At 38.1% G+C, this 26,251-nt stretch overlaps 13 protein-coding genes across 13 annotated transcripts; 6 read left to right on the top strand and 7 right to left on the bottom strand.

Annotated features, from left to right (window-relative positions):
• Positions 1 to 83: 83 nt before the first annotated feature.
• On the bottom strand, positions 84 to 1,946 carry C5L36_0A09680 (uncharacterized protein; the record flags this gene model as incomplete). The annotated part of the gene is made up of 1 exon (XM_029463996.1): positions 84 to 1,946. One exon carries the CDS (start codon positions 1,944 to 1,946, stop codon positions 84 to 86), a length of 1,863 nt encoding a protein of 620 aa, XP_029319856.1.
• A 330-nt stretch (positions 1,947 to 2,276) lies between these two features.
• On the top strand, positions 2,277 to 2,948 carry C5L36_0A09675 (uncharacterized protein; the record flags this gene model as incomplete). The annotated part of the gene is made up of 1 exon (XM_029463995.1): positions 2,277 to 2,948. One exon carries the CDS (start codon positions 2,277 to 2,279, stop codon positions 2,946 to 2,948), a length of 672 nt encoding a protein of 223 aa, XP_029319855.1.
• A 517-nt stretch (positions 2,949 to 3,465) lies between these two features.
• Positions 3,466 to 5,160, top strand: C5L36_0A09670 (uncharacterized protein; the record flags this gene model as incomplete). Its single annotated transcript, XM_029463994.1, has 1 exon — positions 3,466 to 5,160. The coding sequence occupies one exon, from the start codon at positions 3,466 to 3,468 to the stop codon at positions 5,158 to 5,160; it is 1,695 nt and encodes a 564-aa protein (XP_029319854.1).
• Positions 5,141 to 5,902, bottom strand: C5L36_0A09660 (uncharacterized protein; the record flags this gene model as incomplete). Its single annotated transcript, XM_029463993.1, has 1 exon — positions 5,141 to 5,902. The coding sequence occupies one exon, from the start codon at positions 5,900 to 5,902 to the stop codon at positions 5,141 to 5,143; it is 762 nt and encodes a 253-aa protein (XP_029319853.1).
• A 322-nt stretch (positions 5,903 to 6,224) lies between these two features.
• Positions 6,225 to 7,433, top strand: C5L36_0A09650 (uncharacterized protein; the record flags this gene model as incomplete). Its single annotated transcript, XM_029463992.1, has 1 exon — positions 6,225 to 7,433. The coding sequence occupies one exon, from the start codon at positions 6,225 to 6,227 to the stop codon at positions 7,431 to 7,433; it is 1,209 nt and encodes a 402-aa protein (XP_029319852.1).
• A 240-nt stretch (positions 7,434 to 7,673) lies between these two features.
• C5L36_0A09640 (uncharacterized protein) lies at positions 7,674 to 10,151 on the bottom strand (the record flags this gene model as incomplete). The annotated part of the gene is made up of 1 exon (XM_029463991.1): positions 7,674 to 10,151. One exon carries the CDS (start codon positions 10,149 to 10,151, stop codon positions 7,674 to 7,676), a length of 2,478 nt encoding a protein of 825 aa, XP_029319851.1.
• A 547-nt stretch (positions 10,152 to 10,698) lies between these two features.
• Positions 10,699 to 12,807, bottom strand: C5L36_0A09630 (uncharacterized protein; the record flags this gene model as incomplete). The annotated part of the gene is made up of 1 exon (XM_029463990.1): positions 10,699 to 12,807. The coding sequence occupies one exon, from the start codon at positions 12,805 to 12,807 to the stop codon at positions 10,699 to 10,701; it is 2,109 nt and encodes a 702-aa protein (XP_029319850.1).
• Positions 12,808 to 13,542: 735 nt separating this feature from the next.
• On the top strand, positions 13,543 to 15,201 carry C5L36_0A09620 (uncharacterized protein; the record flags this gene model as incomplete). The annotated part of the gene is made up of 1 exon (XM_029463989.1): positions 13,543 to 15,201. One exon carries the CDS (start codon positions 13,543 to 13,545, stop codon positions 15,199 to 15,201), a length of 1,659 nt encoding a protein of 552 aa, XP_029319849.1.
• A 634-nt stretch (positions 15,202 to 15,835) lies between these two features.
• C5L36_0A09610 (uncharacterized protein) lies at positions 15,836 to 16,831 on the top strand (the record flags this gene model as incomplete). Its single annotated transcript, XM_029463988.1, has 1 exon — positions 15,836 to 16,831. One exon carries the CDS (start codon positions 15,836 to 15,838, stop codon positions 16,829 to 16,831), a length of 996 nt encoding a protein of 331 aa, XP_029319848.1.
• A 94-nt stretch (positions 16,832 to 16,925) lies between these two features.
• C5L36_0A09600 (uncharacterized protein) lies at positions 16,926 to 17,780 on the bottom strand (the record flags this gene model as incomplete). Its single annotated transcript, XM_029463987.1, has 1 exon — positions 16,926 to 17,780. The coding sequence occupies one exon, from the start codon at positions 17,778 to 17,780 to the stop codon at positions 16,926 to 16,928; it is 855 nt and encodes a 284-aa protein (XP_029319847.1).
• A 430-nt stretch (positions 17,781 to 18,210) lies between these two features.
• Positions 18,211 to 20,382, top strand: C5L36_0A09590 (uncharacterized protein; the record flags this gene model as incomplete). The annotated part of the gene is made up of 1 exon (XM_029463986.1): positions 18,211 to 20,382. The coding sequence occupies one exon, from the start codon at positions 18,211 to 18,213 to the stop codon at positions 20,380 to 20,382; it is 2,172 nt and encodes a 723-aa protein (XP_029319846.1).
• Positions 20,383 to 20,603: 221 nt separating this feature from the next.
• On the bottom strand, positions 20,604 to 21,701 carry C5L36_0A09580 (uncharacterized protein; the record flags this gene model as incomplete). The annotated part of the gene is made up of 1 exon (XM_029463985.1): positions 20,604 to 21,701. The coding sequence occupies one exon, from the start codon at positions 21,699 to 21,701 to the stop codon at positions 20,604 to 20,606; it is 1,098 nt and encodes a 365-aa protein (XP_029319845.1).
• A 522-nt stretch (positions 21,702 to 22,223) lies between these two features.
• On the bottom strand, positions 22,224 to 26,144 carry C5L36_0A09570 (uncharacterized protein; the record flags this gene model as incomplete). The annotated part of the gene is made up of 1 exon (XM_029463984.1): positions 22,224 to 26,144. One exon carries the CDS (start codon positions 26,142 to 26,144, stop codon positions 22,224 to 22,226), a length of 3,921 nt encoding a protein of 1,306 aa, XP_029319844.1.
• Positions 26,145 to 26,251: the final 107 nt, after the last annotated feature.

Genomic DNA, 26,251 nt, shown 5'->3' with positions numbered 1-26,251 from the left:
AAATAAATGACAAAGGTGAAAATTTAAAAGAGACCATACTGCACATTGGTATTTCGCAAAATCACCTTCTAAATCTGAGAGGCTTAAAAGTTAAACCATTGTAAGAAGACAACTTTAACTTTTTTACAAAGAAACTTCATTCCTGAAACAACAAAATTACTATATGGTTCAAAGACCGCAAAAAATGAATGAATTTTGTCCAAAATTAGTTTCTCAAAAGTGTCTTTATAACCTTCGTTAGGCCCATATGCTGAGCTTATACTTACGTCTTCTGTGATTGGACGTGCTGTAGTTGAAGAGTTTAGGGTTAGTCTTTTCCAAATGAGTATAAATCCTACCGATACGACACTGACAGTTAGGCCTGCAATAACGTAAGTGTTGAAAAAGGGTAAGTCAGCCTTCCTATCTTTGGTACAGCCAAGATCGTCCTTTGACGGTTTTTTCCTCAACTTTGATAGGTATAAGGAACTGTGTGTATTATTACTACTAGATGATAAGTCAGTATTCAATTCAATTAAACTGGAGCATATATCATGTATTGTTAAGCTATTACTACCCTCATTTTCCAAAGAGTCCAGATTTTGTAGAAACATATTCCATGTATTCAAATCGTTGATGTTATCCAAAAAGTTGATTAATGCAATTAAGTCATCGTTCAAACTTTTCAATGGTATAGGGTTACAAAGCTTTAAGAATTTTGGTATTTTATAAGAAATTTTAAAGCTTTCCTTAGATAGGACAATGGGTATACAAGGAGTTTTAGTCATTTTTGGAAGCATATAGTTATCCTTGTTAACTATTAGAATCAATAAATCTGCCGATTCGTGGTTATTTGATAAGAATTTGATATTATTAAATATTTTCTTGTAGCGTTTAAACCTACTCAATAGTATATCATCCTTATCACCAAATAGCCTAACTGATAGAAATGAATTCGATTGATCTCTAAATGAGCCCGAATTGGACATTATTGAAACTTTGGGCATGACAAATGAGGAAATAACAGTCGAAGAATCCGTCATTTTTTTGGTTTCATCAACTACATCACTTTTTTCATGTTCATTACCTAATAAAGTTAAAGTGTCAAGGGGTAACGTATTATTTAGTTTTGGATCTGACTGCAAATGTCGACTGGCATTGTCATCTTGTACCACTGTTTCGTCATTCACCAATTTTTCATCCTCATGGCCAGAAGAGCTAGACAAAATAGAAGCCGCATTTGGTGACCCAGAGACGTTTGTGGTTGATGAAATGTTGTTGAAAAGGGAAGCATGTTTCAAATAGGGGCTGTTATTCCCCGATATTATATTGCTGTCGTTATCACTGGGGAAATTGAACTGGGAATAATGTGTGAATCCTTGTGAGTTTGTCCTTGATTCTGGATCTATTATATTGGAGCAACTAAAGTCAGCATTAACGTTTTGCCATGAGGTTATTGAGAAATCCATATTGTGACTGCCTGACCTGCTTTCCCCGAGGTTGTTTGACTGGGAGAATTGAAATTGAAATTGCGTTTGATGGACTTTGCCCAAATTGACCTTAGAGGTTGGGTCATCTATGGAAGGTATATCAACTCCTCTGTTCAAATCCGGGTTGCGTAGTGCATCAAATACGGAAGAATGAGGAGATAATATCGAATCCCTTTCAATCTTTGGACCGCCGTTGACACTTTTGCCATCAACATCACTGTCGTTAGTTATCCCCATCGAGACCTTCTCCATAATCTGAGTAGTCCCACTCTTGAGCTTGATATTTCCCGTCCTCAGCTCATTGAAATCCGTTTGGTTTCCAGTATCATGGTCTTTGCTGTTAGAAGGCGTACCTTTGAGAGTACTTCTAGCAAGGTTCTTCTTCACATGCTCATGATGGGTCTCTGCGGCACCGACCGGCTTTTTCTTGGATGACCCAGAATCCTTGGATCGCCCTGTAAAGGGAGACGCAAACATGAGATCTAAGTGTATGGCTGTTGGGTCCTATTCTGCTCCAAGGAGTGTGTCTTTGGCTTTATAAATACAACGGCACCACCTGTTGATCTTGCCCAATACCGATATCCACCATACTAATAAAGGAGAGTGGTAACGGGGCTCGGCGCGCCATTGTCCCAGATAAGATAAACACTTTTTTCTTGTTGTTGATACTATCATTGTTGTTGTCTTTGTTTATTTGCCCAAACAAACTGCTCACCCTCTTTGTTTGTCTTTGATAGTCCCCCCCTTCCTCTTAGAAAACACACTATCTGCTCATAGCATACGGCAAACCAGCCCCTCTATTATATCATGTTCTATTCCTTCAGCTTCTTTTCCAATAAGACGTCCTCGCAATCGAGAAACTCCGAAAAGGAGTTGCCTACTGTAGTGGACTTCAATACACTTGACTCCTTGAACGGGGAAACTACATCAACCAACGGAGAGCCACTGGCAAAGAGAAAGGGAATCCTAGGTAGTCTTCTACAATGGCCTTTTGCGGTCTCGGCGGAGTCGACCACCTCTAGTGAAGCCATGACGTGTCCAAAGATAGTGGATACAACCAACAAAGTCATTGCCATGAAGCAGATCAGTGGAGCCGAGGTTCCTCCTTGTGGAGAGAATGAGAATGAGCCCGGATGTGACGATTTCATTGATATTGAGGTCCGGAAGCTCTCATACGCTGAAGTTGCCGCTCTTGATTCCAACTTGGTTGTGCCAACACAAAAGAAGAGACAGCAGACACTCGATGAAGTGGTTACCCTTGGGCTAGAGAATGAGATTGAGGACACGAGTAATCACTTGGAAACAATGGATGACTTTGAAGGATGCGATAGATTGGAAGACGACGTTTTTGATTCTACCCTAATGGACTCCATGTCGGCTGAAGATCAGTGGGATGATTATGTCGCAAACAAAACCTCAAAGAAGACCACACGGAAGAAGAAGCTAAACAAAAGAAGCAAACACATGCATCTACAGTGAACCACTAGCTCATCACTAGCTCATCACTAGCTCATCACTAGATCATCTCCTGAAAATTGGTATTAGACCCTCTAGCTATTCATATCTTCCTAGTGTTCATGGTTTACTCATGTACAATGAGATTATAAAATTGTTGATGTTATTAAAAGAAAAAATAAAAAAGTGTAAAATATACAAAATACTATTCCACCACTCCTTCCCGCTAACCTTGGATCTTTTATTACCCACGTTCTTTACCTTCCCCTTACCACCCTCTCTTTTACTACCTATCTACTGTTTTTTACCGTTGATTACGACTTTATTATCCGTTCTTGTATGATGCTCACTCCAAAATCTTGTCTTTGTTCTATTTCCCCTCCATACTCAGTTTCTCTTCTCTTAAAGCAGCGCGGAAAATGCGTTAAGAGTTTAAAAGAAAAAAAAGAAAGAAAGTAAATGCTATTTACACCAACATGAGTTGCACGTTGGATTTTCCAAAGACGTTACTTGTACAACGCCGTTGAAACGCCACAGACCAATGTCCCTAGAGACGTTGCTTGAGAAGGCAGCCTCGTATGGCGTCGAAGTAGATGCGGCGATTGAATTTGCAGAGACACCGGACTCGGGTCTTTCGGCCTATGTGAAGCCCGACAGAGTTTCTGGACCCCCACGGATCAAACTCACAAACCCCTTCATTGTAAAGCCTTCCGATGCATATTCTGCGTTTGGAATCACCGACACTGAGAACCTCGAGAACGAGACTAGCATTTTCAAGCTGTACATTGCATCCATGAGGAACGGGTCAATACAGTGCGAGAAGTTCCAACCATATATTGACCTGTTACCATCACTAGAAGAAATCCATTCACCGCTATCAATGAGTTCAAAATCACTCTACGTGTTTTCCAATACATCCTTACAGGGGTCTATCATTTCGAAAAAGCTGGAGTCCCTGAAAGATGACTTTGGCTCGGTACTTAAATATAACAATAGGATCGAATTTGAAGACTATCTCTGGGCCCATCTAATTGTCACGTCAAGAGCGTTCCCCTATAAGATCATCAATGTCCATGCAAAACCCCATCTGGTCATGCTTTTACCCGTTGTCGATCTGTTGAACCACAAGCCAAATAGCAAGGTCGACTGGAGAAGCGATGCCAATGGAAATTTCGAGTTTGTATACAAGCAAGGTGTGGATGCCAGTAAAGCAAAGGAAGATGGGAAGGTGGAGATTTTCAACAACTATGGACCCAAGGGGAATGCAGAACTGTTGATGGGGTACGGGTTTGTCATTGAAGATAATGAGGTTGATTCCTTACAGCTGTCACTTTCGTTGGATAAACGGCTACAAGAGGAGATCCTACGTGATTGGCGTGTTGAAATACCAACTTTGGATGATTATACCCATAATGTCGATGGTAGTAATGGGAAATCAGATAGTGCCGCATCGATGTTTATCCTCAATAAGTTTTCTCCGTTGCCGGACAGTTTGATTCAATTGTTTGGGTACCTTAATAGAAACAGTCTTGACAAACAGTTAACACTGAAGAGTTTGATGAATGGATTAACACAATTGAACCAGAGTTTGCACGCAAAATTTGCTGACAAATTAGATAGAATGCCACCATTTGACCCCACAGTTGTAACAGAGTATGATTATTCAAATGCAAGGGTATTTCGCCAGGGCCAGCTTAAAATTTATAATCTGATCAAGAAAGAGCTTAAGGAAAGGGAGAAGATATTGTTGAAAACTTTCAGGAAAAACTTCATTACTATCAAGGACATCTATAAGAAGGACAAGGATTTCGAGATATTTATAAAGCTGTGCAACTGGAACATGGATACCAAGTTGTTATCAAAGATGGAGATGGAAACTATCATCACAGTTTGGTTATTGAAAACCGTCAACAGCTATACTTTAGAAACAGTTGATCAATTTTATAATTCCAGTGGAATCGATTTAAGATGGGTATTGGAGTTATTCCATGTGTATAGCAAGGAGAAAGCTACTGGACTTGATGAGCATGAAATCAAAGTTACATCTGCATTATACAACGACTTCGTCCCATATTCATCAAGACATCCAGAGTTATTCCAAAACAGCCACTGGGGAGTCGATGATTGGATCTTGGTGCGTCGTATTATTTTGGAAAACTCTTATGAAAAGGGCAAGTCTCTAGAGCCCCTATTGATCAAACCAGAAGATTTCCCGGTCAGTGCCTTGCTGGAATGAGTCTGATTATTATCAAGAGAAACATAAATGCAACCAACACCATAGCCGTAATCCGTATATAGAACCAAAATCCCAGTCTACCTTCTTTGTGGTATTTCGATAGTAGATTGTTGACATTTTCGAACTTACCATGTGAAGATTCAAAGTTTTGCGTTGCCTCCTTTAGAATCGAGGCATCTTGTTTAACCATCTCCTGAAACTGCAAGGCTTGCTCCTTTAAAGATGAAACCATGGAGGGCAATGAATCGATCAATTCCTTCTGTATGGATTCATGGTAGTTGTTTTGAATCTCAGCTGATTGAACGTGGTCCAACTCCGAATGGGTTGTGCTGAGTAGCCTCGATTTGAGTCCTTCCAATGACTCACCAATCTCTGCTCCTCCAGTAGCCCCATCGCCAGTTATAGTTTCAGTTTCTGATTTGTGTGGCTCGTTTTCAATCCCCTGATTGACTTTTGTCTCTTCTTGTACTTTGCTGTTGTACAGCTGTTCGACACTCAACTCAGTCTCAACCAACAATACCTTGATGTCTTTCTCTGTTTTATGGATTTCCCTGTCCAAGTCTTTGAGTGCCTCACTCTTGTATGTAGTTCTTCGTATTTGGTCGATATCTGTCAGAATGCGCAATAGGGTGTTGTATTTAACCATTAGCGATGCCTTGTCATTTAAACTCTTTGCAGTTTTCACATCTTGCACAACTCTGTCGTGCCAATTTTGCACACTTTCTATGGAGACTACATTCATTTTCAACAGTCACTCTTCACCTTCAAGCTTATAAACAATGTCTTCCAGGTGAGCTACACTTTAATATCAATCACGACTGATTATCTTGGTAGTTACCCTTGACAGGTCCAGCCATGTCAAGTATATTTTTTTTTTCTTTGATAATATTCATCTGCAGCAACCGTGCACCAAGTTCTGTTTAACTTTGCATAAGGGTAGATGTTACATGGATTTTCTTGCTCGGTGGCTGATTGTTATTCGATTGTCATGTCATGTTATGTTTCATAAGGAATAGCAAAAGCGGGCGTTTTCATTTTAGAGTAGCAATAAGGGCAAAGAGAAAATGGGTATCAACAATCCTATACCAAGGTCGTTAAAGAGTGAGTGTATCAAGGCCGCCAAAGTATTGAAATCCTTTGTTAAACCCAACCAAGTCTTGGGTGCTGATGAAGTTATTCCACATGAGGTTTTACTAAATGCCAAAGGTTTGGCTATTTTAACAGTTCTAAAGGCCGGTTTCTTGTTTTCTGGACGTGCAGGCTCCGGTGTTGTTGTTGCGAGGTTACCTGATGGAACTTGGTCTGCGCCTTCAGCAATTGCCACAGCTGGGGCCGGTGTCGGGGGTCAAGTCGGTGCCGAATTGACCGACTTTGTTTTCATTTTGAATACAGATGCTGCTGTTGAATCATTTGCACAATACGGCTCTGTTACCTTGGGTGGTAACGTTTCAGTTGCGGCGGGTCCATTGGGAAGAAATGCAGAAGTTGCAGGTAACGCCTCGGTCAAGAATGTAGCGGCCATTTTTGCATATTCTAAGACAAAGGGGTTGTTTGCCGGTGTTTCGTTGGAAGGTTCTGCCATTGTGGAGAGAAGAGAAGAAAATCGAAAATTTTATGGTGACATGTGTAAGGCAAGGTATATTTTAAGTGGTCGTGTGGCCCCTCCTCCTGCATGTGAACCATTGATGAGGATTTTAGACTCTCGTGCTTTTAGCCGTATTAGTCCTGACGATTACGATGAAGACGATTATTATGATGACATTCCATCTACTTTCAGTTCGGATGACGACTCAATGTACAGCAGAAGGCCTAGAGGTCCTCCAAAATCTAGAAGTAATAGATCACGTTATGATGATTATGATTATGATGATGAGTACAGTGATGATTCCGCTAGAGCCTACTACAAAAGAGAAAGACACGAACGAAACCGTGCTTCATCCACGTCATGGGAAGACCAAATGTACGATAGAGCCCTGAGCGGCAGCCGTGGTAATCGTAGATCCTCAGTGGGTAGCCCACGGCGAGGTGGCTATATACCAACAGAAGAAAAGCCTCAATTCGGGTCTTCTAAACGTTCTCCTTCAATTTCATCTTCAAAGAACAAAGCTGTTGCTCTTTATTCGTTCGCCGGACAACAAGATGGTGACCTACCCTTCAGAAAAGGCGATGTTATTACCATCATTCAAAAATCAGATTCTACAGATGATTGGTGGACCGGTAGAATAGGAAACACAGAAGGTATATTCCCTGCAAATTACGTTGAACTTGTTTGAACACTACCTTTTATTTCACAAATCACCCCCATTCCACTTATAGCGCTTCTACCTAGTCTTCAAAATATAAACGTGTACTCTTCAACTTCATCCGTCTCTTTAATGTCAGACCTAATTATTTTATAATATGTAAAAAAAAAGAGGAAAAGAATCATAATAACTTTTGTCTACGAATTTTTTACTCTATTTACTATCTAGCCAATCGACATTCTTACAAACACGAAAAGGTGGACATGAATTTTATTTAGGGATTATTCCAAGATATTTGGCACTTTCGATTATTTGGTACATGAGAATAGGATTTGCAACATGTATTACGTTATTCCCCGCATCAAATTGATTTTCCCTCACAAAATTATAGAATTCACTAAAATGATTATTCCAGAAAAACTTGATTAAGTGATCTGTGAGAGAAGAAACCCTAGACTTACTCAAAATTTCATTGCCAGGAGTAAATACTGAGCCATCCCAAAATGGTTCCTTAGAGATAATCAACCTAACACATATTTCCCACATGACGTGATACATTTCTATTTTTTTTTCTGTTAATTTTTCTACACAGCTTTCGTTTACACTGTATCTTTCCTTTAGTTTTGTCTTGTTATGATTCTCACGGTGCCGATAATACGCCATTTTATCATGATTAACGGTATCCCGGAAATAAGCGATCTGAAACATATTGGACGGATTGACATAGGAAAAAGACACTACATTTGGTTTGTAGTTACTGCTTAACATGGATTTAGACGGATTTGAAATATAAGGATAACGTTTAATATTAGGTACAGTGTCTTCTTGTGGGATGTCAATCCTGATCTTATAGCATGAAACTTTCAGTAGTGATAGTTTTTCAATTACTTTATCTGCATCATCATCATTGTTGAGTTCAATATACCCATAGCCACCAAGTCTTTGATTGACAGGTACTTCTCCCTTTTGTGAATTAGAAAAAAATTCAGCAGACTTAATTGAGTCACAGTTAGAACACCATTTTTCTAATGCCTCTTTGTGCTTTTCTAAATCAAGATCACTAATCAAAAGCTTGAGCTTTTTACTAGGTGCCTTAGACTCCCATTTAGCATAGTCTTTTTCTTCCCTGGGAATAGCACGTGTTACATACACTTTCTTTCCTTCAATTTCAATGGCATTTAAGGCCTGAATCGATTTTTCAACTGCTTCTTGGTTGGTCATTGTGACAAGAGCCCAAGCACCATCTTTTACCGGAACTTTTCGAAGAAGGACATTTTTAACCGTACCATAAGGTTCAATTAAACTTCTCACTGCGTTATCCGAGAGAGGTAATGGTATATTTTTCATGAATATTGAATATTGCGTACTTGGAGGTTTTCCAAAATTTGGAATATCTTGCGTCAGAGTGGTTGACTTGAAGCTTTTGCTTATTTTGTCCAATTTATAGCTGAAAGTGTTGGGGGAATTATTATTGAAAAAATCAGGTTTAAGCTTGCTGTTGTAAACTTCTCTCTCTCTCTTAGCAATGTGAACTGAAACTGAAATAAGCCGATTATCCATTTGTGACTGATTAAATTGTTTACAAATTTTGTAAGCACTAAGTTTTTCAGAAAAGTTAATGAAACATGTCTGTTTTTCAGAACTGTATTTACAACTTAGTACTTTTCCAAAAACTTTAAATCTGTCATACAGTATCCTGGAACTCAATTTGGAACTTAAATTTGAAAAGAACAAATTTGCACCAATGCTCTCTCTTTGTAACTTGTCTCTTAAAGAGGGCATTATTCGAATTTCAGAATCTCCCAACTTAGTATAATTCAAACCTTCAGTAGCGACGTCAGCATGCTCTTGAGTATCAAAGTTAACATAACCATATCCTAAGGGGACCAACCTCATGGTGTCCATTGGGATTTTGACAGATATTAATCCTTCATAGCCGGAAAAAAACAGGTACAAATCGGTTTCTGTAATTGTTGCACACAAATCACCGACAAATAAAGATACCATTTTTGTCTGGTTACCATAAGTTAGTACTGGTTTGAGTGGATTATTAATTGTCGAGGATCTACCAATTTTACTAATTGTGATAACATCAGATATTGCCTCAGTATCTAGATTATTCAAATTAGATGACAATTGATTATGTATAGCATCTGCAGTGGTGACCTCCTTTATTCCATCTTCATCAAAGAGAGTCACTAAAGCTTTAGAATGGTCAAATTTTGGTATACATTGGTCATCAATATTTTTGGCATTTTCAGATACTGAGTTTCCATCAAGAATGTTACCACACGATGTATGTAGATTGTTCATTTCCCGAATCATATTTTTCTCTTGTTTGTCCAACATCTCCTTAGAATCGTTCTTCTCTAAATACGATCTAATAGTTTTGAAGGCATTTCTTTTCTTTGTTTTTTGTTGGGTTGGAATTTCAATGTTCGAAATGGCTTCTTTATCAGAGATTTTGTCTAATCGAATTGTCGAACTTTTTTCAAGAGAATTGGTGTTTGCGTTTCCAATTTCCCTTTTGTTGGAATTAATATCATTGTTATTCCCTTCCTTCAACTTAGTTTCAGTGGATGTCCTATCATTTAGATGAGCTTCTGCACTCAAAATGTTTTTCTCTTCTTTATTTGTCCACATTGCTTTTATACACCGCAAGCTTCTTGGGAACACATGTGGATCACCTTGGAAGTTTTCATCCAATTTATTTTTTTGAGCTTGGATGTTTTCGTCGTCAAGTTCCATTTTTTAGGAGCTTCTAGTTGTGCCTCTTCAAATTTCTCTATTTATGATACCGGTATTTTCTTTTTTTTTTTTTGATTATATGTATTGAGTTTTTTTATAAGTTTTGTTTTTGATATTTTTACTTGTCAATTTTCTTTGTTTTTTTATACAATTCTATAAGGAACAGGTGAGATTTTCGAATAAAGTTATTACTATGAAAGGCAATTCTGATAAATGAGAACAAGATTAACCCAAATATTTTGAAAGAAAACGGTAAAGAAGGGACCCCAAATAACCATAAACAACAAAAGGGGAAAAATATCAGTTGAGTTTTCCCATTTTCTCTCCCTTTTTCATTAGAACAAAAAATAAGGAACTTCAAATAAAGTGGGAATACAAAAGCCTGTGAAAATGTTTAGGGCGATCTCCGAAGCGGAAAAAACAAAAAGATAACGCAAAATTGCCCTATTGTTGGTCCTCTCGAAAAGGGAAATTTTGTTGATTGGAGATCATCGCACATTAACACCGGTATTTATAACGGCATATACAACCAGAGAAATCCATACAGCTAGACTGTGACAACATCCCTACCAAAGATTCCTCTCTTTAGCCAGTCAAAGAACATCAATGCCCGGGTACGCAAACTGACACTTTGAGAAAAATAAATGGATCTCCAAAGATACATAGCAACCAAGCCACCGAAAAATGGATGTCCAGGTAAATCAAAGACTGCGGAGTTGCCAATATAAGCTAAGGAGCCAAGGTGTTTGTACTTGAACGGTTTTGTAACTGTGTCATCCCAGTCTTTGTTGTGTGATTGATACTCCGGCAAAGATTCATCAATTCTGGCCAACTTATTAAGCTTCTTCCCCAGGTAGGCACCTTCTTGATGTGCTCGTTGCGCTGTTGCAGGTAAGGCCGTCACCTTTGAATCAATTTCTTTGAATAGGGCTTGTAGTTGCTCAAACTTCAATGTGCCTTTACCCGACTTATCATACTTGGGAATCAAGTCATCAGCTAGATTCATTGCCTCTGCCGCTAAGGGGGAGTGCTTTTCAATTTCCTGACACAGCGATCTGAGTTGGTAGTATGTGACTTCAAAATTTTTGATATCGTCTTCACTTACATGGATATCTTTCTCATCACCACTAAAGCTGAAGAATGATTTGTGACGCTTGACAATAAAGTTCTTCACATATTCTTCCAAATGGCTACCAATATCAGTCCGAACTGTGGAACAATCACCAATTGCATAGATTTGACCCAGTGGGGCACCAATGACTCTCAAATGAGAATCGGTTTCTAGAGCTCTCCTATTTCTCTGATGCGGTTTCAAATCATCTGAAATCGATTTAGTCAAGGAATTTAAACCAATACCTGTCGACCAAATACACATACCATATGGTAGTTCTTTACGCTCAACATCCCCATTTGCATGTTTTTGGTTGAAGACGACATACTCAGGAGTGATTTTCTCAACTCTGGAATTCACCAACAAATCAATATCATCACTTGCAAATTTTTTCATTGCATAATCGGAAATTGCAGAATCATACGTATTTAAGATATGCGATCTCGATTGGATGATATGTATACTAACCTCTTGCCTTAATATTTTTGGATATAGCCTAGGTAGGTCTTCATTGACAAAATCCGAGATTTCTGCAGCTACTTCTACGCCTGTTGGCCCTGCACCACAAACTACAAAGGAGAGCAATTTTCTACGTTCCTCATCAGAAACAGTTGGCAGACAAGCCTTCTCAAAATTATTTATAAGTTTCCTTCTAATGGTCAATGCATCGACTGCAGTTTTCAATTGTAAGGTGTGTTCCAAACCTTGGACTCCATGAGTATTAGAGGTACAGCCAACAGCAACAACCAACTTATCATAGGGAATATAAAAGAACTGTTCTGTATTCAAGTCCTTTACTTTGATTAGTCGATCATTGATTTCGATTTTTTCGGCCTTTGCACACAAATAATGTCCATGGACTTTATTCACTAAAGACCTAATACTCTCCATAACGGTTCTGATATCAAACGTACCAACTGCTGCACAGGGCAACATTGGTGTAAACAAAAAGTAGTTCGTGGGGGAGAGTACTGTAACGTCGTATTGGTCTGGGTCCAATTGGTTCAACAGCGACACGCTCCCCCAACCGCAACCTAAGATAACCAATTTTGGTTTGTGAGAGTCTAGTATTTTATCTGGAGAATCATAAGAGTCTAAATTCTTCGATAAGATGGGTAAATTTTCAGGTCCACCACGTTTAGGATTCAATGAGTCAAAGGGGATAATCAAATTTTCAGGGACTACGGGAGGGGTGTAGGTTGTGTAATCGAAAATGAAGAATCCGGCAAGGGCAGCAGCAAAGGAACAACTGATAACACCAGCCGAAAAGAAGAAATATTTAACAATCTTGGACAGCGGGAAGGATCTCCTTGACTTTTGGTTTGAGTTTGAGTTTGAGTTTGAATTTGAATTTGAATTGTTTGGGTCTGATTTCAGGGAAGTAGTTGATTCCAGCGGATCCGAGGACCTGGCCTTTAAAGAGGAGGAGAAATTTTTGAAACTCGGAGTTTGTCTTAAGATATTAGCATTTGGGTGATATGATACTCTAGAGAGTGCGGGACTTGATACTAATTGTCTCCCAAACACACAATGGATGCCAAGCATTATATCTTCAAGGACAAAATTAGGGAGAGAGATTGGCAGTTGGAAACGATACAAGCAAGATACCAGGTAGCGTTACTTAGCAAAATGGTTAACCTTAACGCAATTCCACAATTATCGGTAACTAATTAAAGAGAACAGTTAATGAAAAGTCTTAATCTCTATATAGCTTCAATTCGAGTGAATTGTTTGTGATTTGGTCTTCCCCTTGAGGGATTAGTCTCCGTAGAGTCAACTCAGAGCCGCAAGTTGACTTGTCCGTTCCGGGATATGGAGTTGGAGGAAAAAGCAACAATACGCCGAAAATGTGAGAGTCGCGCTCCGCGGAGTTAACTCAACTTTGTTTCGAAGAACAAAAAAGAAGTAAAAAAAAAAAAATCAAGAAGGGGAGGCTCAGCGGCACGACAGTTTATGGTGTTGTAGGGGGCAAAGATGTCAGAATTTTCTCGAAGATGCAAGTTGCCTGTTTAGGCAGGCGTGCGGCAATTCTAACAATGGGAAACTATTAGTGCGTTTTTTTTTTCAAATGTTGTGCCGTTTTCTCTTATCGGCAAATTTCAGTTTTAGCCATGCAGGGCTCAGTGGCAGTTTCGAGGTATTAGGGGGGTCCCTCCTCCCTGTAGCCTCTGTTTTCCAAATTGTTTCAGGTTATGTGTTACTGGGTTTCTCCTGGAGTGTTGTGTGTATCGACTGTTTCATTGAGAGTTGTGTTTGCCAAACATAGAACCATTGCTTTGTATGTCTAACGAAAACTTTCCTGCAGTAGATACACCAACTCCATGTCATCTCATTGTGTTATCACATGGTTTATGGGGGACCCAAACACATTTCTCCTATGTAGAGGAAAACCTCATCAACACTTTACAATTGAAACATCCCAACAAAACGTTCAGGAGCTACAAGACCAAGTCTAATGAGAAGTTCAAAACTTATGACGGTATTGATCTATGTGGAGCTCGTGTTGCTGAGGAAATCTTTCAAGAAACAGCCAGACTTTTACAAAAGCAAAATCTTCAAGTAACTCAGCTCTCGTATATTGGCTATTCTCTTGGTGGCCTCATTGCTAGATTTGCCATTGGTGTTTTGGATTACAAGGGATTCTTCGATTCAGTGGAAGCTGTAAATTTCGTCACCTTTTGCACTCCACACGTTGGTGTATTAACTCCTGGCACTTCTATTAGCATCAAGGCCTTTAATGGTCTTGTTCCTTATCTATTGGGCAACAGTGGTAAACAGATCTTCTTAAAAGATTCTGTCAATATTGAAAACTCAAATAACAGAGTCCCCCTATTGAAGCTGATGGCTTCTGAGAATTCCGTCTTCTTTCAGGGCCTAAAGAGATTTAAGAATCACGCCTTGTATTCCAATATTAGATCTGATATTAGAACTTCTTGGTGGACTTCGGGCATCTCATATATAAACCCCTTTGAGATTTTGGATAGAAACCCAAATGTTTCAATTGATAACAATGGTTTCATTCGTTTCTCTAATGGCTCTAAGTTCGAACTTTCATTTTTGGAGAATTACGATCCAATCCTGCTGGATGTTGAAAAACCAATTAAATTCACCGGCTTGATTGATTATGACACAGAGAAAAATATAAAGAAGATCAAAAACCCAACAGTTGAATTCGTGGAAAACTCCAATAAATTCCATACTTTTTTCATCAATAAATTCAAATGGATTGTTATGTTTTGGAATTCGTTTATCTATTTTCCAATGTGGGTTTCTTGGTTTATCCTCTTCAATATTTTACAAGTCTTCACTTCTTCCTTTAGGGTAAATAGAGAATCTTCAAGACTTAAAGAGCATAGTTGCGTCTACAGTTTGATTGATCAATTTAGTAACACAATGTCCAAAGCAGTTCCTATTCAATCTGCTTCCACTACTCCCTTGTTGAAACCAACCTTATCTAGAACATTAAGCGAAGGTTATTCCAATGAATTGGACAAGCTTGAAAATGATTTACATGATCAAGGTGACTTTTTCTTGGATTCTGTTTTTGATGCGGTCACTTCTTCAAACCATCCAGATCAGTCGATTTTCAACCAACAGGCAGGTGGTGATATAACCCTAACTACTTCGATTAATAAGATTTGTTCTATAGCGATTGATCAAATCGGCGATTGGGAAACAGATTATCGGAAATTAGGTAATAGTAAAAAGGAAGCATTCGAATATTATCAGATCCTTAAATCTTTCAAGATGAACATGTCACCTATCCAACAAGAAATCATTGGTAATTTGAACAAGTTGAATTGGAAAAAATATCCAGTTTATATAACAAAAACAAACTCAACTCATGCTGCAGCAATCGTAAGACATCAAGATCCTAATTTTGAGGAGGGTAAAATTGTCGTTGAGCATTTCTGCGAAGAAGCCTTTAAAGTCTATTGAATGAACATTATCTTAAAGCCCATCAACTAATCTACATGCTTTTACTTTTTATTTCTAGAACTATATTGCCTTAGAGAATTTTGCATCAATCACCTTTTACCACTCCTCATGCATACTGCATATACCGAAGTTGTTGAATAATTTACATATTACCTGTATAAAAAATCTAGCCTAATATCTAATACAGAATAATATACTTTTACGAGTTTGCAGTTTTTTATTTGATGAGGGGAGGTGTTATGTCTTGAGTTTGTACTTACTTTTAAGTTTTTGTCTTTAGCGCCTTCCTTCGATGCCTTCCTTGATAGAGAAGGAAACAGATAGATGTTTTCGAATTAGTCACCTAGAGTTGTTTTAAGATCTATGACTCGGTAATGCCCATAATGTTTGTCAGCTCAAGCTTAACGAGTGTAATAGTATTGATTTTGTCTTTACTAATATTACTAAAAAAAAAAAATTTGCTGAGCCGCATTTTGATGATTTTCTTAATAAGAAAAAAATGCAAATGTATAAGCTTACTAAGGTACACTTTAGGAAACATGGACATTGTTTACTTATATAAAAGGCCAGGAATCTCCGTTTCAAGTTGTAGCAATGCATTTTTTCTTACTTTCTACACAACAACAAGATAAACATGGTTTCAATTAGATCCATACTAAAAGTTATTTATGCTGCAGAACAAGCCGAAGGTGTCGGCGCAAGAGTTCGGAGATCCATTGGTGTGCCAGGTATGAGGAACTTTACACCGTTTTTAATGCTTGATCATTTCAACGTCTCTCCGACTGCTGGCTTCCCCGATCACCCACACAGAGGACAAGAAACGGTTACCTTGATCATGAAAAATTATATGTTACATGAAGACTTCACTGGCGAGTCGGGTGTTTTGAGGCCAGGTGATTTGCAGTTTATGACTGCCGGCAAAGGTATTGTGCATTCAGAGATGCCATATAGCGAGGACAACACAAACGTAGAGGGTATGCAGTTATGGGTGGACTTGCCTAAAGAATTGAAGCATAGTGCTCCTAGGTACAGAGATTTAAGGGCGGAAGAAATCCCTATAGTGAAACCCAACGACAAGGTTGAAGTTAAGGTCATTTCAGGTAAGTCCTATGGTGTTGAATCAGTTAAAGAGTTGGCATACACGCCCATAGATTACTATTGGTTTACAGTCCTCCCAGGTGGCGAGTTTGAACAGGAAATAAAACCAGAGTTCAATGGGTTCCTGTATGTCTTAAATGGCCAAGTGGAACTAGAAACACAGTCCAAACCGGAACTTATCAATGAACATCATAGTGTATTTTTTAAAAGAGATGGCGATTACATCCGTGGAAGAGTACCAGCCTCCTCCAAGAAGACCGATTTTGTTTTCATTGCAGGCCAAGCTTTAGACCAACCAATTGTTCAGTATGGACCCTTTGTAGAAACTTCGAAGGAGGAAATATACAATGCTTTCAACGATTACCAATCGGCCACGAACGGGTTTGAAAATGCAAAGGGATGGGCCTCTGATATCGGCTCAGGTGTCAGTAAATCGCTCTTCAGAACAAAGTCGAATACCATGCTGGACCAAGGCATACGTCTTGAAGCAGATCCACAAAGTTTAAAAGTATTTAAAAAGGATGAATTGTAGTTTATTCTAGTTTTCATTCTATCTGCTCAATGATATTCTTTTATTTAACGTCTTTAGTATTTGTATATTTTATACTTTTTCCTTTGTTGCAACTTTAATTGAGGAAATGGTTTACAATATCTAGGGGATTAAGTTTAACCAACGTGCATGAATTATAATGTGCAAATACCGAGCACAATATATTATGTCCTGGTAATGTCAAACAAACATTCCTTGGTTCATAGGGCTCGAGTTGATCCAGTTGATACTCATTCAACCTAGCTGTTGGCTTAATTTCAATATTCGCCGAGAAAATATAGTTTTGTAAACCTGCAGATATACCCACACCAAGGTACTTAGAGTAGCTTTCTTTCAAAGCCCAAAATTGACTCAATTTTGATAATCTTTTGTCATATTCCAGTTTCTGGAAACATGCGTCAAGCTGTTCAATTTCACTATCGTCGAAAATGTTCCTAAAATCCAGTTTATAAAAGTCTTCAAGTTTATTCAAATTAAAATCTTCAATATCCTCTGGATTGGCTAAATCTACACCTATTTCTGTATTAGTTTTTGAGGGATCAAACCCAATAGCAAGCATGACTAATCCTTTTTCGTCTGACAGATTGAACTGGTATTTTCGATTCTCCAATTGAGGTTTCCCGAATTCTCCTCTACTTTCCACTATTTTGTCTCCTTTAACTTCGTTAGACTGTTCATACTTTTCCACTATAAACTCAAGAATCAGCATGTTCAATAATTTTACACATCTATCAATCTCTGACTTAACATTTCTGATCTTTAGCTGCTGTTTAAGAGTGAATTTTCGAAGTAACAATTCAAATTTGAAGGCATCACGAAGTACTTGAATAACTTTCGAATCTTCAGCATTGGTCTGACCATCTAAAAGGTCAGCATAGAAGAGGTAAAGCCGATCAACACTAGAAGCACTACCAGCTATAGGGGTATCCATGACCTTTTGTGAAGTCAAGAAAATACCTAAATTTTGATCTCTAAATCAACTCAAAAATTTGCCGCAATCTGAGTTAATATAGAGAGACTACACGATCTAAATTTATTTAGATAATGTAAATCGTCCACTGTCAAAGTAGCCAACATCTAGAGGCCAAGGACTTACACAAACTTTTCCCCTTTATGCTTATTTTGTTCCCGACATACGTGTCTTATATTTGGTGGGTTCCTCTACGTTATTATATAGTACATCACCCTTCAAGTATCTTCTCCTCATACGCACATAATTGTACAAGCTGAAATCATAAACTAGAAAATGATGACGCGTAGGAAGTCACATCAATACTTTTGCTCATTTCAGTGTTTTTTTCTCTATCTTTACGTCTAAAGCATATACTATATATGATTACTCTATACTACTACCATTAAAAATGACAACTGAGAGGAGAAGAATATTGCCATTAGATAAGAAGGTGGTCAATTTAATTGCAGCAGGAGAGATCATTATTGCCCCAGCAAACGCACTTAAGGAATTACTTGAAAATTCAATTGATGCTGGTGCCACTCAGATAGAAGTTGTTGTTAAAGATGGTGGGATGAAGTTGCTGCAAATAACTGATAATGGTTCTGGAATAAACAAAGAGGACTTACCGATCCTATGCCAGCGGTTTACCACATCGAAATTAGTCGAGTTTGAGGACTTACGAAGTATTTCAACTTACGGGTTCAGAGGTGAAGCCTTGGCCAGCATCTCTCATATTGCCAGGTTGAGTGTTATAACAAAAACCAAAGATGATAGTTGTGCATGGAAGGCATCATATAAGGACGGTGAACTTATCGGCGGACTCGATGACGGCGTCAAGCCAATAGCTGGTAAAGATGGTACAGTTTTGGTTGTTGAAGACTTGTTTTATAACATTCCGTCAAGGTTACGTGCCCTAAAAAGCAAGAACGAAGAATATGCCAATATTCTCGAGGTCATCAGCAAGTATCTTATTCACGTTGACAATGTCGGTTTCAGCTGCCAAAAACAAGGAGGTAACGGTTTGGACATCATGGTAAGGTCAAATTTATCAAGAAAAGAACGAATACGATCAGTTTACGGCTCAGCTATAGCTAATAATTTATTGAATGTTGACATTAAAATAGACGAGGACTTTAGAACTCAGTTTGGGCTCCTAAAATGCCAAGGTTCTGTCAGTAATACAAGTTTTGAGAATAAAAAATCGATCCAACCGATATTCTTTATCAACCATCGTTTGGTAGTCTGCAATCCACTTAAGAGAGCACTTGGCGCTTTGTATTCTACTTATTTGCCTAAAGGCCACAAGCCGTTTATTTATCTTTCACTAGAAATATCCCCGCAGAATGTCGATGTGAATGTTCATCCCACTAAGCGAGAGGTTAGGTTCTTAAATGAGGATGAAGTTGTGGATCGTATAGTGGTTTCCATTGATAACGTGTTGTCTGATTTAGATTCATCAAGAAAATTTTTAACTCAACAAATTCTAACAAATGCCAGAAAAATCGAAGATGACATTGAAGAGAGGAGAAATAAGAGAACCAGAGGGTTGGTGGAAGAGCCAGTAACTCGAGAAAAAAAGAAGGCAATACCACTATCACAATTTAAAAAGCCATACGAGCATGAAATGGTGAGAACTGACCATAGTCAAACCACGTTGAATAATTTTGTGAAGTCGTTTTCATCCCAAAATACTCAACAAACAAACTCAGCTGAAGATTCGATTGATATTGACGACGTTTCTCAAGATTTTGACTCATCTACCATTTTAGAGACGACAACAGCCACTAAAGAGATAGAGCCAGTTCGTCTACAATCAATAATCTCGTTGAAGCAAGAGTTACAAGCTCGAGGAAATAGGTTTCTTACCCAAATTTTTGCACAACACACATATGTCGGTATTGCCGATTACGAGAAAAGGCTATGTTGTATTCAGCATGACGTCAATTTGTATTTAGTCGACTATGCAAGCCTTTGTTCAGAATTTTTTTATCATATTGGCTTGGCAGATTTTGCTGCATTTGGTAAAATTGAAATTGTTAATGAGGGTGGAATTGACATTTTGCACTTACTCAAAAAGGAGGTCTATGAGAATGAAGAATTCGTGAAGATATTTTGTGAGAGAAATCAAATTAAGGAGCTTCCTGACCTTAGAGATAGTGTTCAAACATGCTTTGTTAATATGTGCGAAATGTGGGAAGAGTATTTTAGCACAGAAATAGATGTTTCAGATTCATTTGCCCCAAAATTAAAAAGTTTGCCTTTATTGCTGAAAGGTTATATTCCTAGCTGGAACAAGTTAAGTTTGTTCCTTTTCCGCGTAATAACCAAGGTTAATTGGAACGATGAAAAAGAATGCTTGGGTGGTATTTTAAGACAATTTGCTTTGTTCTACGTTCCAGAGATAATCTACGATGATGTTGAGAACGCTAAAGAAAGGAAAATGAAGATTGGGGCATGTCTAGAAAATCTAATCATGCCTATGATCAAGAAAAAGTTTCTTGCTACGGACAATCTGGCTAGAGATGTGATTGAAATTGCAAGTTTACCCAGACTTTACAAAGTTTTCGAAAGGTGTTGATTATTTCTGTGGATTACTATCTGCCGATGACTTTCTGGGGTTTGGTGCATTTGTCTTTTTTTACATCTTGTTTGTTTTTTTATAAATGCGGGAATTTTAAGACTTTATAAACTATATACAAAGCACAGGGGTGACTCTTGTTATCTAATAAACCACGGTTAACTTTTTGATGTACAGTGGAAGAAGCAGTGTTAAGAATATGGTAATTGTGGGACGTTATACTATCCCTCCAAGACGTTTTCATCTGAATTGAGCGCCTTTAAGAAGACCTGATATAACAGCAACATGACCGAGCTTTGGACGGATGTCCAAACAAACCGAGGAACAACTCCTGAGAATAATCCATTGAAACCTTGAGTTCTGTAAATAGTTTTCAAACTGGAGAAAATAGAGTTGGAATTTAGGATAACTTTGGAAGAGCCGTTTTGTGTCTGCATTCTTGTCTTGACAACATCCAAAGGCGTGGTTAATGTCCCTGCCAAACCGCCAGCCGCAGCACCGGTAAGTAGTTCTGCATATAAAGGCAATGATCTCCCTTCGGTTTGTTCGAAAGTAGCAACAGCTTCATCTGATGTTAATGAAAAAGCCAATTGTCGGAATTTCTCATAGAAGGTAAACTGCAAAGCTGAAAATGGCAAGTCTCTTGTCAGTGTTGCTTTGTAGCCATAAAACAAGGTACTCCACCCTTCATTTCGAATGATTGAGACAGTTGCATCAATCAAGCCTTTATAGTTGTACCCAGATTTAAAATAGGGATTGTTATATTGACCTTGTAATTGTAACCTAGTTTTGAGAACTTCTGAAGGAACATAGAACACCGAGGAAAAAAGGTCACCCAAAAAACCAGCAATAAGAAAAGCTGGAGTTTCAGGCACACCAAAATCGTTAATTGCGAGACGTTTCACATATTCGTATGATAGGAAAAAAACTGTTGAAGACGGTAGTGATCCAAGCATAGCAGCACTATATCCTCCGTAGAGACCTCTACGAAAACCTTCTTCACGGAAGATAGTACGGTATGCCACCAGTGTATTGCTGTATTTCAACATATGGGAAGCACCTTGCTGCCTTGTTTTGACAGTATCTAAAGAATGCATTGAAGTGTCACCAATTAGCCCTCCAAACCCACCAGCAAGAGCACAAGACCATACCGACGGCACTTTTTCATTTTTGTCTGGTTTTATGGGCTGTTCAGGGGGCACTGTTGATCCCCTATGTTCCTTATCCCTATTGGTGCTACCGGTTTCCGGGTCTGATGGCGGATAAGGATGCGGGTGTGGTATAGTTTGAGTTGATTTTAACGGTGTTAAACTGCACATGCCAAATACTCTCTTGCAAATTGAATGGTGTGACTATATCTATGTGGAATTATTACTATTAATTGACCCGTTAATAGCAGAAAATAGCAAAATAAATAAATAAATGAATAAATAAACTAACTATTTAATTGATAAACTGGTAAAATCACTTTCTTCCGTAAACACTATATGACTTTACTATTTTTTAGATGATGAACCTGATGTAAACTGTGTGAAATAGGGTCTCTGAGGGAATGTATAAGCATGTGGATCACCTTAAGCACAAATGAATGCAAGACAAGCTTGTTGGGGGTCTGGAAATGCTCTCTGTGTAGGACAAAATCTTCACCTTCTCAAAAAAGAATCTCCAGTTGTAAACTTCTGTTTGACACTTACAAAAAGCTAGACTCCAATCAGCAATCTGGAATTTTCAAATCGCTAAGAGAAACACACACACACACACGCACACCCGAATTTTCATACACAAACGCATTTCAAATAATTTTAACAAAAAAGGGCAGATCGGCGCGTCGCCTAATTCAGCTAGTTGGTAGCTATTTTGGACCAGTTACTGTGTCCAAACACTTTATTATCACCGATCATAGAAAGCAAGAGGGGAACCACCACAAGGGCATGCACAGAGGCAATGACGACGAGACCTGCCCACATCTTGAAGTAGTAGATGCGGAAAATCTTGCTGTGGGTGAAACTTAAGACACTTATACCAATCAATTTTGTCAAGGCGATGCCACTTAGCGTAGTTGTACCTATATAACCTAATGAATCCAGTGCACGCTCTCTCTTATTTATGTAAGTTTCGTTGAAATTGAAATGCTTGAACATATGGACAGCAAACTCTACACTTAAGCCAACACAAATCAACAAGTTAACCAATGAAACGGCATTGAGAGTAATACCCGCAAATACCATCCATCCGAGGATACTCGAGATGATTAATATCAAGTTGAGAATGAAAACCAATGAGTTACGTAATGATCCTAGAAGAAATAAGGACACAAAGCCAACGAGTAGTAATCCAATACCAATCAATGAAAATGTTAATTTTTTAATATCCTCATACTGAACAAAGTATATATAGAATGGAGAATATGCATATACATCGATTTCCCTGTTATTTTCTTTAATTTCATCGATGATTCTTAATGAATTATGGTAAGCATTGATAAAATCCTTCTGTGATCTTAAGGGCGCATGTGAAGTCCTAAAAGCGTGCCTTTTGATTGTATTATTTTGGACGTAAACTGAGTTTGCATATGGTGCCTTACCTCCCAATGGACATGGATATGACGGTGCGTCAATCCATTCATTAAAGTAAGTCATGAAATCGGGCCCCTCTGGAAAACCATCCATCCTATAACTCCATTCTTTATTTTCATAGCACGTTTCACATTGTCTTGGTGGTGCATACGGATCGCAGAAAATCAAGTCTGGAGCCTTCTTCTTGACACGACAACAGTCAATCAATTCAGGGTTGAGCCACATTAAAAAGTCATCGATCCAACTGGAAACAGGCTCAGAAATTGTACTTTGGTTGGATCTCTTATATTCTTGTTCCACAATATTAACTAATGAGTACGGTTCACAGGTGGTAAACTTACCACATAGTTTTTTTTGATTCGTTATCGAAGTTACATTTAAATCTTCGACAACAAAATAAATTGGAGGTCCAACATCTAGGTATTCGTAAACATCGTTGAAATAGTTGACCATGTACGAATCTGATGGCAATGCAATTCTTTGGTCCAACCCCAGTTCCATATTTGGAATTAATGACAAAGAGATACCAAAAACAGCCAAAAATGCAAATATCAAGAAATTCCTAACTTCCTTTTTGAAAATAAAGGGGATATACTTTGTTTTCATAAATAGCTGAAATGGTCCACTACCCGAAGCGTTCGTTTCACTTAGTATTTGACTCAATCCAAGGTTTAATTCTCCATCTTCACTGTCAATCGGTAATGAGATCGAGTCAGCTTCAACTTTGATAAACGGTAACAGGTCCAACCTTCCACTATCAATTCTCATCTTATCCAATGATAAGACGGAAATGAAAACTGTTATTTGCAATAATGTATTGAAAACGATTGCAACAGAGATGTACAAGGAAAAGTTTTTCACAGCTGGCATATCAACAAAACTGCCTAAAATAAAGCAAAGAAACTGACATAGCGAACTTAGAACAATACTGGGACCTATATTCGCCATGGTTTTTCCAATCTTCTCATGCAAGGATAATGAACTTGTGACGGTTAGCTCATCGACATGTTCAAATTCATTGCATATTAAAAATATATTATCAACTCCAACAGCCAAAATTAGAAATGGTATCACTTCTGCAATTATGAGAGTTGACTTTAACCCTAAAAAACTCCAGAACCCCATCGAACTAAAAACCGAAAATAAAACAATGAAAATTCCTACCAAGCCCAAACCGAATCTTGATTTAGCCAAAAATTTTAATAGGATGTTATTTCCAGAAACTTTACCAAATGGTGTGATAAACGAGGCGTTTATGAAAGAGATTTGTCTAGCTCCATGTTGTAGCATTGAAAGAGCATATGATGCGTACGCAAACATAATTATGTATGAGATAACGACTATTCGGATATCGGTGTTTGTAGACTTATTTAGCTCTTTCTCTAGGGATACCTCCGTCATAAAACTTAAATTGATTCCCAGCTGTTTGGCCTCTGCAGTCACATTTATCAACAAAAATTCCTCGAGTTCGTTTTCCCAAGCTGAAGCACGAATAACTTGGTCACTTTCAACATCATTGTCGTTATTATTTAAAAGGGTAACAATGATTGCCCTTGACGACAAAACATCTTCGCCTTTGCTTCCACCAAAAAGCAAATTGCTCTTCAAAGGTTGCTGGAAACTTGGTAAACATTCCACCGGAGATTTTGAACATTTTACAATCTGATTTTCCCATGTTTTCTCAGGTAACTTTGATATCTCACCATCAAAATACTGTGTAAAACTTTCCAAGACGCAAGTATCTTCGAGTGGTTTGAAGCAAATGTCATCATAAGTAACCTCTTCAACTACTCCGTCGATCATGACATTTGCTGGGAGTTTGCGGATTTGTTTTTCTTTTTCAAACCACCATTCTATCGCTTCATAGTCTTGTAAGATTGAACCACCAGTAGAATTTGATAATATAATCTGTTGTGTCCTATAGAAAGGTTTAAAACTCTCATCAAACTTTTGTTTTTCAATGTATGCCTTTGCAGTTGGACTGACCCATAAATTCACAGGGTTAGTTTCAAATCTAATATAGTACACAAATGAACTCAGTACCATAATACTGAAAATTCCAACCGTCAGTACATAGGTCGAATGTTTAGAACAAAAGTATCCTATATTGTAAAAACATTTTTCCAAATAATTGTTCACAATATATGTTTTCCTTGGTCGTAATGATTGTAAATTTAAAGTTGTATGAGACGATAAAGATATATTAGATCGACCTTCCAATATATCCGTTTGATATTCAACTCCACCTCCTCTTCCAGATACATATTCATCTTCAATTTCAACTTCAACGTCGTTGTCATCAGTAAGCCATTGACTTGAATTTTTTTTTTTGTTTTGAAACTTCAGAAAAGTTGTTATTATCAAATAGGTCAACAATAATGAAAAATAACTAACTAAAATAATAAATGACGTACATGATATATTTGATATTTTGCAGCTCTTTCTGCTTGGCAATTTCTCCAATTCTGGGCAAACCTGTGGACAGTCCGAACAAGCACATGCAAATTGAGGATCGGAATCATTACATACTTTAGCATCAATTTGGAAAAGTTGTAAATTATCATTTGAGTTTGGCAGGTTATATTTGAAATTGATTTGAAAGGGAGACCCCCCAATTTGAGGCTTTTTATCACCCAAGAATTTGAGAAAATCAGTGTAGTTTTTTGCCCCACCACCAATGAGATCCATTGCATAACCATTGGTCAACCCAAATTTGATATTTTCGCATGATTCAAATAGAGGAGAAGCATATTCATCGGATATGTAAACATCAACTTCATCTACTACTTCGACGCCGTTCGTTGCGGCCCTTGTCGCAACCACGTCAACAAATCTCGATTGGTTTGGTGAACATGAGAAATGACAGAATAATTGGTTAAAATTTTCCCTACATGCAGGACACGATGAAATCAACGCCTCGGCCTTTGCAAGGTTATCTCTTAATTGAGTCATTTGCTCTTCGGAACAACAGGAATACCGGGTATTTTCCCAAGAAGAACCACATATATCGACCAACTTCTCTCGTTCTCCTAATGACAGCTTCACAGCTCTAGTGTTATTTGCCTGTGGGAGTTGTGGCCCAAAAAAGGACGTTTTCCCTCCAACCCCATACATGGAACAGTACCCATCCTCGTGGATGGGGGTGTACAGAGAGAGTGTCTGAAGCAACAACGGATTTGTCCTCATTGTGGCCTTGTATAACCAATATTATTATAAATCGTTGCACCCTGATAACTGAGCATTTCTATTAGAAGTTCCCTCCTCCTGGCGTAGATTGTGTATTGTTCCTTTTT

The sequence above is a fragment of the Pichia kudriavzevii genome, chromosome 1 (genome assembly GCF_003054445.1).
Source record: "Pichia kudriavzevii chromosome 1, complete sequence".
NCBI classification, from domain to species: Eukaryota; Fungi; Ascomycota; class Pichiomycetes; order Pichiales; family Pichiaceae; genus Pichia; species Pichia kudriavzevii.
Note: the sequence above shows the minus strand (reverse complement) of the source record. Positions and strands in the feature narration are given on the sequence as shown.